Genomic DNA, 11,076 nt, shown 5'->3' on the forward strand with positions numbered 1-11,076 from the left:
TGATGTAATAATATATATATTTGTTTTTATTTTTTCAAGTTAGTAACGTTAGACTCGCACCAGTATTATGTTTAGACAGCATGACGTCACCTCTGATCAATACCGCATATATTTTCGACATACCTTATTAAACAACAAACTTTTAACATATATACAAATGCTGATACCTTCGCAGTCGCCGCAAACCGGAATTAATACAGTATCATGATATGGCAATGCTTCTGAGCGAAACAATTGCGGACAAGACGAAGAACTGTGAAAAATAATAATCTTTTTCTCAAGGTCACGCGCTCGTTAGTGATTTTAGTCACGGAAATTATAACAAATGATAACAGACATTTTTCGCTTAACCATGGCGTTTTTACAGGCATTAAATACAGAAGCGTATAGAATTTACGTTATTTTCCTTTGGGAAGTACGTATAAACGGACATAAGGAAACAAAAGACGGATAATTGATAAATGATAAACTTCCGGTGGTGTGATCCGTCTCTTTGAAGAACGTTCAGTGAGCATTAAATTTCACACCTTACCGCATGAACACAGATACATAACAGTAAAGCGAATTTGTATAATAATTAAAGTATTATAACTCTTCGGTGTCACTGCCCTTCACTGTCAAAATTGCGAGGCGTGTTAACGAAGATAGAGGGAGAAGGAGAGGAAGAGGAAGAAAGAGAATTAGAAAAGAGGTCTATTCGTTGGATTTGGAGAAAGGGAGAGAAGGAGAGAAGGAAAGGGAGAAACGGAGAGAAAGAGGAGATGGGGAGAGATAGAGAGAGATAAAGAGAGAGAGAGAGAGAAAGAGAGAGAGAGAGACAGAGACGAGAGAGACAGAGACGGAGAGAGACAGAGACGGAGAGAGACAGAGACGGAGAGAGACAAGAGACGGAGAGAGACAAGAGACGGAGAGAGACAAGAGACGGAGAGAGACAAGAGACGGAGAGAGACAAGAGACGGAGAGAGACAAGAGACGGAGAGAGACAAGAGACGGAGAGAGACAAGAGACGGAGAGAGACAAGAGACGGAGAGAGACAAGAGACGGAGAGAGACAAGAGACGGAGAGAGACAAGAGACGGAGAGAGACAAGAGACGGAGAGAGACAAGAGACGGAGAGAGACAAGAGACGGAGAGAGACAAGAGACGGAGAGAGACAAGAGACGGAGAGAGACAAGAGACGGAGAGAGACAAGAGACGGAGAGAGACAAGAGACGGAGAGAGACAAGAGACGGAGAGAGACAAGAGACGGAGAGAGACAAGAGACGGAGAGAGACAAGAGACGGAGAGAGACAAGAGACGGAGAGAGACAAGAGACGGAGAGAGACAAGAGACGGAGAGAGACAAGAGACGGAGAGAGACAAGAGACGGAGAGAGACAAGAGACGGAGAGAGACAAGAGACGGAGAGAGACAAGAGACGGAGAGAGACAAGAGACGGAGAGAGACAAGAGACGGAGAGAGACAAGAGACGGAGAGAGACAAGAGACGGAGAGAGACAAGAGACGGAGAGAGACAAGAGACGGAGAGAGACAAGAGACGGAGAGAGACAAGAGACGGAGAGAGACAAGAGACGGAGAGAGACAAGAGACGGAGAGAGACAAGAGACGGAGAGAGACAAGAGACGGAGAGAGACAAGAGACGGAGAGAGACAAGAGACGGAGAGAGACAAGAGACGGAGAGAGACAAGAGACGGAGAGAGACAAGAGACGGAGAGAGACAAGAGACGGAGAGAGACAAGAGACGGAGAGAGACAAGAGACGGAGAGAGACAAGAGACGGAGAGAGACAAGAGACGGAGAGAGACAAGAGACGGAGAGAGACAAGAGACGGAGAGAGACAAGAGACGGAGAGAGACAAGAGACGGAGAGAGACAAGAGACGGAGAGAGACAAGAGACGGAGAGAGACAAGAGACGGAGAGAGACAAGAGACGGAGAGAGACAAGAGACGGAGAGAGACAAGAGACGAGAGAGAGACAAGAGACGAGAGAGACAAGAGACGGAGAGAGACAAGAGACGGAGAGAGACAAGAGACGGAGAGAGACAAGAGACGGAGAGAGACAAGAGACGGAGAGAGACAAGAGACGGAGAGAGACAAGAGACGGAGAGAGACAAGAGACGGAGAGAGACAAGAGACGGAGAGAGACAAGAGACGGAGAGAGACAAGAGACGGAGAGAGACAAGAGACGGAGAGAGACAAGAGACGGAGAGAGACAAGAGACGGAGAGAGACAAGAGACGGAGAGAGACAAGAGACGGAGAGAGACAAGAGACGGAGAGAGACAAGAGACGGAGAGAGACAAGAGACGGAGAGAGACAAGAGACGGAGAGAGACAAGAGACGGAGAGAGACAGAGGTAGGACGCGAGCGCTAAAGGGGGCGACTGACATAGAGTGAAGGAGATAAATATTTGAGTTATCTGTCACGCGTTTATGATTTGTGTTTGCGGGAGGAAGCCATGGGTGAAAGCAGTGACTTCTTGGTAACTGCGTAAACGTGTGAAGGTTTTGTGGTTTTAATGAATTATTTATTTATATTTGAAACCGTGTTTTCTGTTATATGGGGTTCTGTTCACGTAATTGATTCCGTATCTCGCTTTATATTTGTAATTGGCTTTCGGGTAGATTGTCTCTCTTGAATGTTACACCTGAGATTGTTTCTGCCACTTTTAGGCTCATTCAAGCTTGCCAATGTATATATTCGTGTGTGTGTGTGTGTGTATGTGTGTGTGTGTGTGTGTGTGTGTGTGTGTGTGTGTGTGTTCGATGTTAATATGAAATTACACGTTGGAAGTTGATATGAAATAAACAAAAATTCAGAGTCCTTTCAATATGTTAAGCAGAGTTGGTCCTCCACAAACGTGACAATAATTGCTTCCTCACACCAACAACTTCTTTGAATATTCCTAAAGAGACATAAATGAGGTTTGTTAAGAAGACTCGCTTCCTGAAGTGATTGAGGCATCTGCTTGGCGACGGGGAGCGAATAGGAATCTCTTTGGTGTTTATCAAGGCCACAGTTGACTGGTGGGAATGTAGGATGCAGTTCAGTGGGTACCGACACGCATACATATATACCCGTATATGCGGTTTAGGAGGTAATACTATTGCTAAAACTTTTTTGTTGCTATTAATATTTATATTTGTTAGCCAGCCACCAGTGTAACTACCGCGATCTTTGACTACTACTGCTGTTACTTATATAACTGTACTGATACGGTTTTTTGTTATTGATTTTATTATTTGATACAACGATAACAACGGCGACAGTACAGCTGCTATTGCAACCCTAATAATACTACTACAGTGCTCTGTCAGCTTAACTCATTATTTTCAGCCAACCGATAGCACTGTATCAAATGTAAAAAAGAGAGAGAGAGAGAGAGAGAGAGAGAGAGAGAGAGAGAGAGAGAGAGAGAGAGAGAGAGAGAGAGAGAGAGAGAGAGAGAGAGAGAGAGGGGGGGGGGGGGAGTTAGAGAGAGTTAGAGAGAGAGAGAACATTTCATACGCGTCCTTGTGAACGAAAAATCCATTTGTAAGAGTAAATATCTTTCTTCAGGGTCACAATTCGGACTTTGCCAGCCTTGTGTGAGCGTTGCATCATCGGCCACGACGCTTCTTGTCATTCTTATTAATAAGGAAACGGAGAAAATCTATCGTGAAGGTTATTAGAAGTGAAGGGAGGCAAAAAATGTGTATATATACGTATATATTTTTATATTTTTATAGGAAAATAAGATTTAAATAACATATATGTATATATTTTTATATTTTTATAGGAAAATAAGATTTAAATAACATTAACTATAATAAAATTCGTACATGAATATATTCATCAGCTACAGTAATTATAATTAGAACAAATCTCTCAAAACTAACTTCGAATTTTGCCAAAATATAGGAACAAGTATAAACGTTCGAAGTGATAGACCGTAAGTCATTTTCTCTTCACATTTTCCCATTTTATTTTTCTTGAAACAAGAGAAGCGCTGGGCCGTTGGCAGACACCCAAAAAGGAGCTCCTTTAACACGTGTTTACTTTGGCAGAGGAACAATTTTCACGTCCCCGCGCACAGAAACCGAAGGGGAAAGAGATCGAACCGATTGTCATTTCTTTATTCCCAGAATTTATTGTCTCGTCGTATAGAGGTTCAGATCGCACCTTTATAGGATCGGCTGTCGTAGAAATGGGGTTAAAGAAACGCGACAGTTACTATGGCAACTACTCGTCCAAACACGGGAGGTCAATAATGTAATGGAAGACTTTTTAGGACGCCATCAGCTGGGATGGATTGCGATAGTAAACATTTTTGGAATAGTTTATATAACCTGGTTTTTATTTATTTATTTATTTATTTATTTATTTATTTATGACTCTTCTTGTCTATCTGAGCGTAATGTTTATTTCTGTCTGTATTCTGGTCTCGCTTTTTTTTTTTTTTTTTTTTTTTTTTTTTTTTTTTTTTTTTTTTTTTTATCTTCCGTCACTCAGTTTATCAAACTGTTTGTCATCCTCTGTTGAACCTCTCTCTCTCTCTCTCTCTCTCTCTCTCTCTCTCTCTCTCTCTCTCTCTCTCTCTCTCTCTCTCTCTCTCCCTCTCTCCTCCTCTCTCCCCTTCCTCCCTCCCTCTCCCTTCCTCCCTCCCTCTCCCTCCCTTCCTCCCTCCCTCCCTTCCTCCCTCCCTCTCCCTCCCTCCCTCCCTCTCCCTCCCTTCCCTCCCTCTCCCTCCCTCCCTCCCTCCCTCCCTCCCTCTCTCCCTCCCTCCCTTCCTCCCTCCCTCCTCCCTCCCTCCCTCCCTCCCTCTCCCTCCCTCCCTCCCTCCCTCTCCCTCCCTCCCTCTCCCTCCCTCCCTCCCTCCTCCCTCCTCTCCTCCCTCTCTCCCTCCCTCTCTCCCTCCCTTCCTCCCTCCCTCCCTCCCTCTCCCTCCCTCCCTCCCTCCCTCTCCCTCCCTCCCTCCCTCCCCTCCCTCTCTCCCTCCCTCCTTCCCTCCCTCCATCCCCCCCTCTCTTTCACTTCGCCCACCCACCTACTTCCCCTCCCTCACCCTTTACCCCCCTCCCCCTCCCTCCTCCTCCCTCCCCTCTTTCTCCCACCCTTCTCTACCTCTTCCTCTTTTCCTATTAATAGCCTGTCGGCTTTTCCATTCAATGTCGACTGCTTTCTGGTCTAGTCTGTGTTCGCTTGTGTTTTACATGTACTGATCAATATCTGCAAACAACAATAGTAGCAGCAACAACAATCACATTCAACAACAATTTTAATAACAATTACAGCAATAATCACATTAACAAATATAATAACAATCACACTCAAAAATTACAATAACAATGACAATCACAACATCAATAAGCACAGTAACAATCAAATGTTGCATATTTGTTAGGCTGATTTTTTTTTTTTTTCTTTTTTTAGTTAGCCCTTTGTTTATTCTTTCTTATTTCATTTTTCCCATGTGTTTAAAAGTCGTGTTTAAACAGCCTTCAACTGTGATAAGGATGAAAGGCAGCCACGCCCTCTCGACGTACACTGAAATTTGTTATTTACTCTTTTATCTAACTGTTTATCATATCTTTTTAAGCTTGTTTGTTATCTCACCGCACTCCATAAAAAGCTGAAATTTGATCCTGTCCCTTACTTATTTTCTTAAGCTCATTGTTTATCTTGTACTATTTAGTTTGTATATTATTCGCTCTGTTCTCATGACATATGCGGTTTTCCAAGGATTTAAAATGCGCCCTATTTTTTATTTCTCTAAAACACTGCACACTTTGCTCTCCTCTAACCCGAACACCATATATATTAATTCACTTATCATTATTTCTCCAGAGGGTTTAGAAACTCTTCTTTCCAATCAAACCACCATACATTTTTTTCCCCAATCAAACCGCCATACATTTTTTTCCCTAATCAAACCACCATACATTTTTCCTTTCTTTTTGTTCTTGGTCTTAAAACTTGCTCTCTTTCTTTAACCCGCCCTCTCCCAATCTTCCAGACCCGCTGATAATGCAAGACGGCCACATCCACCAGCCACTCCACTTCATGAAGGACCAAGCTGAAGCTCCCGACTGGATGAAGACGACCAACGCATCCATCCAGGCGGCCAGCGGATTTGTTATAGTTACCCCTGAGTATAACAGTACCCTCCCACCCGCGCTGACGGCAATTATGGACCATTTCCCTCCTGCTTCGTACAGACACAAACCCTGTGCTATTGTCACGTACTCCATGGGTTAGTATGGTAAAGGGAGGGTGTGTGAGTGTGTTAGTGGGGATGTTAGTAAGATGGGGAGGAAATTATGATCTAGTCCAATAAGGATTATTGGACTAATAGCAAACCTGTATACAGGCACTGAAAGTGCTGTAAAGTGTGGTGGGGGCCTGTCGAGCTTCTTCCCTGTTAGTTCATGGGTGAGGCAAGGCTGTGTTTTGCACCAACACTTTTCAACACTTGCATGGATTGGATACTGGGTAGAGCTACTGTCCAAAGTCACTGTGGAGCAACTCTGGGCAATATCAAGGTTACTGACCTTGACTTTGCCGATGATGTTGCCGTACTCTCTGAATCTCTGGAAACCCTTGTGGCGGCTCTTGATGCATTTAGCAATGAAGCGAAGCCCCTGGGGCTAGAGGTCTCCTGGACCAAGACCAAGATCCAGGATTTTGGGGGCCTGCTAGGAGACCCTGTACAGTCGATACGTGCTTGCGGTGAAAACATCGAAGTCACAAAGAGCTCGGTAGTGCATTTCACGACACTGGGCTGTCAGACCAAGAAGTCAGTAGACGGATTGGCCTGGCAGCAGGGGTCATGAAATCTCTCGACAAGAGTATTTGGAGATGTCGGTACCTGTGCAGAAGGACCAAGTTACGTGTTTTCAAGGCCCTGATACTGCCAGTTTTACTCTATGGTAGTGAAACTTGGACACTATCTTGTGCTCTGGAATCTCGTCTTGACGCCTTTTGTAACAGATCCTTGCGCCGGATCATCGGGGTACAGTTGGCGGGACCATGTGTCCAACCAACGGCTGCACCGTGAGACCGGTACAGGACCTGTTACTTGCACAATCCGTGATCGCCAACTCAGGCTATATAGGCCACTTGGCTCGACTCCCACAGGATGATCCTGCCCATCAGGTTGTCTCTGTCCGAGACAACCCTGGGTGGAGGAGGCCTGTGGGACGACCGAGAAGGTCGTGGCTTGGGCAAATCGATCAAACCTGTCGTGAGGAACTAGAGATGGGCCGGGCCCCTGCCTGGCGGCTCGCCATGAGGGATCCTCGTAGGTGGAAGCGGAGGGTGGATGCGGCTATGCGCCCCTGCCGGCGTTAGCTCCATAATGATGAATGATGATGATGATCTAATTTAGTATTAGTAGTAGTATTGTTGTTATTATCCTCTTTATCATTATTATTATTTATTTTTAATCTTAGGGGCGTGTATTAGTATGAATGTTGTAAGTAGGACGGAGAGGAAATTATGTTCTTGTATTATTATTATTTTATTTGTATCTAAAAGGCTTGTGTTAGTATAAAGCTGTAAGTTTAGAGAAAACGAAATTCTATTCTTTAGTTTTTTATTTTAAATCTAAAAGGCGTATGTTAGTAGTATGAAAGCTATAAATATGTCACCAAGGTAATAATTGGAAAAAAAAAAATTAAAAAGCAAAAATAAAATAAAATACTTTTCATAGTATTATTTATTCATCTATTAATCTAAAAGGTATATATCACTCTAATAACCTTAAGGACTTTGCGATTGTAACGTCATCTAGTGTGATAATTATTTCCATGATTAATATTCACGGTCTGGTAAGCTAATGGACTAAGACCGCCGCAAATTTCCTTGTACTTGCATCTTAACATTATTGATAGTTATTGATCATTTCCGTCCTAAGTTTATATGGCTTATCACATTTAAAAAAATTCAAGAGACAAATAGGATTGTTAATAATCATTATTTATTTTTAATCTTGTTTCTATTTTGTATTATTCATTTCATTTATTTGCTTTAATGTTTATTTATGCACTTTTCTCTCTCCATATATTCACTATTTTTTTTATTTGTTTTGATTAAGTATTTGTTTATTTCTTTGTCTATGTATTTGTTATTAATTACCTAATTAATTACTCATTCATTTGTTTATTTACCAATTATCTTTATTTATAATTTTTCTCCATTTATTCATCTACTTATCACTACCGATTCAATTATCATAATCTTTTAATTCATATCAATTTATTATTCATTTTTTAAAACTTAATCATTCACTGGTTATTGACTCATTGACCTATATTTCCAGGGAGCTTTGGCGGCATCCGCTCGGCCGCCGCTGCCCGGCCTTTCCTCAGCGAGCTCGGGATGATTTCGGTGCCGTCCGCCTGCGTCATTCCCCAGGCATGTTGTTGCTGCTGCTGCTGTTGTTGTTGTTGTTTTGTTGTTGTTGTTGTTGTTGTTGTTGTTTTGTTGTTGTTATTGTTGTTGTTGTTGTTCTTCTTCTTCTTCTTCTTCTTCTTCTTCTTCTTCTTCTTCTTCTTCTTCTTCTTCTTCTTCTTCTTCTTCTTCTTCTTCTTCTTCTTCTTCTTCTTCTTACGTCTTCTTCTTCTTACGTCTTCTTCTTCTTACGTCTTCTTCTTCTTACGTCTTCTTCTTCTTACGTCTTCTTCTTCTTACGTCTTCTTCTTCTTACGTCTTCTTCTTCTTCTTCTTCTTCTTCTTCTTCTTCTTCTTCTTCTTCTTCTTCTTCTTCTTCTTCTTCTTCTTCTTCTTCTTCTTCTTCTTCTTACGTCTTCTTCTTCTTACGTCTTCTTCTTCTTACGTCTTCTTCTTCTTCTTCTTCTTCTTCTTCTTCTTCTTCTTCTTCTTCTTCTTCTTCTTCTTCTTCTTACGTCTTCTTCCTCTTACGTCTTCTTCCTCTTACGTCTTCTTCTTCTTACGTCTTCTTCTTCCTACGTCTTCTTCTTCCTACGTCTTCTTCTTCCTACGTCTTCTTCTTCCTACGTCTTCTCCTTCCTACGTCTTCTCCTTCCTACGTCTTCTCCTTCCTACGTCTTCTTCTTCCTACGTCTTCTTCTTCCTACGTCTTCTTCTTCCTACGTCTTCTTCTTCCTACGTCTTCTTCTTCCTACGTCTTCTTCTTCCTACGTCTTCTTCTTCTTCTTCTTCTTCTTCTTACGTCTTCTTCTTCTTACGTCTTCTTCTTCTTACGTCTTCTTCTTCTTACGTATTCTTCTTCTTACGTATTCTTCTTCTTACGTATTCTTCTTCTTACGTCTTCTTCTTCTTACGTATTCTTCTTCTTACGTCTTCTTCTTCTTACGTCTTCTTCTTCTTACGTCTTCTTCTTCTTACGTCTTCTTCTTACGTCTTCTTCTTACGTCTTCTTCGTCTTTTTCTTGTTTTTTCTTCGTCTTCTTGTTCTTGTTCTTTTTCTTGTTCTTCGTCTTTTTCTTCTTTTTTTCTTCTTTTTCTTTCTTTTTTTCTTCTTGTTCTACTTTTTCTTTTTTTTCTTCTTTTTATTTTCCTTCTTCTTTTCTTCTTTCTTCTTCTTTTCTTCTTCTTTTCTTCTTCTTTTTTTTTCCTTCTTCTTTTTCTTCCTTCTTCTTTTTCTTCTTCTTTCTCTTCTTTTTCTTCATTTTCTTCTTTTTCTTCTTCTTTTTCGTCTTCTTCTTCTTTGTTTTAGCCCTGTTCTCATTTTCTCTCTTTCACATGCACATGCACACACGGGGGTTGGGGGGGGGTGTTATAATTATAATCAAGTGCATGCAGAATTTAATTTTAACATTATTTTTTCTATTAATTGATAAGCTGCCAATGAAAATAAAATAAAAATGAGTAATCACAAATATGATAGTAATTTTATTGATAATAGTCTACAGAAAAGCTGTTACTTATTATACTAAATATGACGATTCACAGCATTGGCAACATCTTGCTGTTGTCTTAAAACTTGTAAGAAATATAATTAATTTAATAAGGATGGATGCTTGGCTAGTAAAAAAAAAATACTTGATTTTTTTCCTATAAATATTAACTTTTCTGTTTATTACTTCTTATATTTGACTTTAAGGCGAATGTACAAAGGGGGGGAGGGGAGAAAAGAGAAAAAAATATATATAATTATGATGGCTGAACAAACGCGGAGTTTCAAACATTTCTGACCCATTTAAAACACTGGATACATGCACTCTCTACTGTATTTTTATTGTTATTTTTTTTACTCATAGATGGCGCACAAAAAACTTAATTGACAAGGAGTTAATTATTAGGCCTTAAGTAACCTCACCTGATTCACCCATTCCCTATATCTTCGTGAGAATTTTATTTAAATCCCATTAATTAATATCATTACTGTTATTAATAGTATTAGTAGTAATGCTGATATTAGGATTAATCTGTAATGTTTAGAATAATGAGATCAGGTAAAACTACTAATTAACCGGATGGCAGCTAAGTTAAGAAACGTAAATGAGGTTTGGCTAAACACGATCCTCTTGCATTCTGCAGGTGGTGGGGAAGTTCGATTCGGAAGGCGTGTGCACTGACGACAGAATCCAGAAAAATCTTGCCAAAGTGGTCAGCGAGATTCAGTGGTATGCAGAAGCGATGGAGGAAAAGAGGAAAGTCAGTGGCGTCCCTTCTTAAATAACGCCAGTGCATCTTCTCTGAGGCGTCCTTTCTGCAGTAGCAACGGGGCATCTTCTCTGAGGCGTCCCCTCTGCAACAGCAACGGGGCATCTTCCCGGAGTCGTACCTTCTTCAATATCTACGGTGCATTTTGTCGGAAAGCCTGGCCGATATATTTCTTGTCTGGTGATAACTGATTTATAGATTAGCTCTTGCCATTTACATGTTATGAGTGACAATTGTTGCTTTAATGCTTGGTATTATTAATTTTTATAAAACAGGCAGTTCTATCCTTCCATGTTAGAATTATGTAATGATTTCGCGTCTTATATAAAAAAAAATTATGTTTTAGATTTCAAATTATACTCTAATATAAAAAATCGTATATATATCCTTCTTTTAATTCCATTTTTACATAACAGACGTCAAATTGAGAGAGAAAATGATAGACATCCCATGAC

General features: G+C 41.0%; 1 protein-coding gene across 2 annotated transcripts in view; it reads left to right on the top strand.

Annotated features, from left to right (window-relative positions):
* Positions 1-11,004, top strand: part of LOC125025068 (NADPH azoreductase-like) — a 12,383-nt gene extending 1,379 nt beyond the window's left edge. Inside the window, exons 2-5 of one of the 2 annotated variants that reach the window (XM_047612955.1) lie at positions 5,988-6,224; positions 8,292-8,386; positions 10,496-10,658; positions 10,698-11,004. In XM_047612955.1, the coding sequence (XP_047468911.1) occupies positions 5,988-6,224; positions 8,292-8,386; positions 10,496-10,633 (470 nt within the window). In that variant the 3' untranslated portion in view covers positions 10,634-10,658; positions 10,698-11,004. Of the gene's footprint in view, positions 1-5,987; positions 6,225-8,291; positions 8,387-10,495 lie in introns of both variants that reach the window. The other variant, XM_047612954.1, reaches the window with a different exon arrangement.
* Positions 11,005-11,076: the final 72 nt, after the last annotated feature.

The sequence above is a fragment of the Penaeus chinensis genome, chromosome 4 (genome assembly GCF_019202785.1).
Source record: "Penaeus chinensis breed Huanghai No. 1 chromosome 4, ASM1920278v2, whole genome shotgun sequence".
Classification (NCBI taxonomy): Eukaryota; Metazoa; Arthropoda; class Malacostraca; order Decapoda; family Penaeidae; genus Penaeus; species Penaeus chinensis.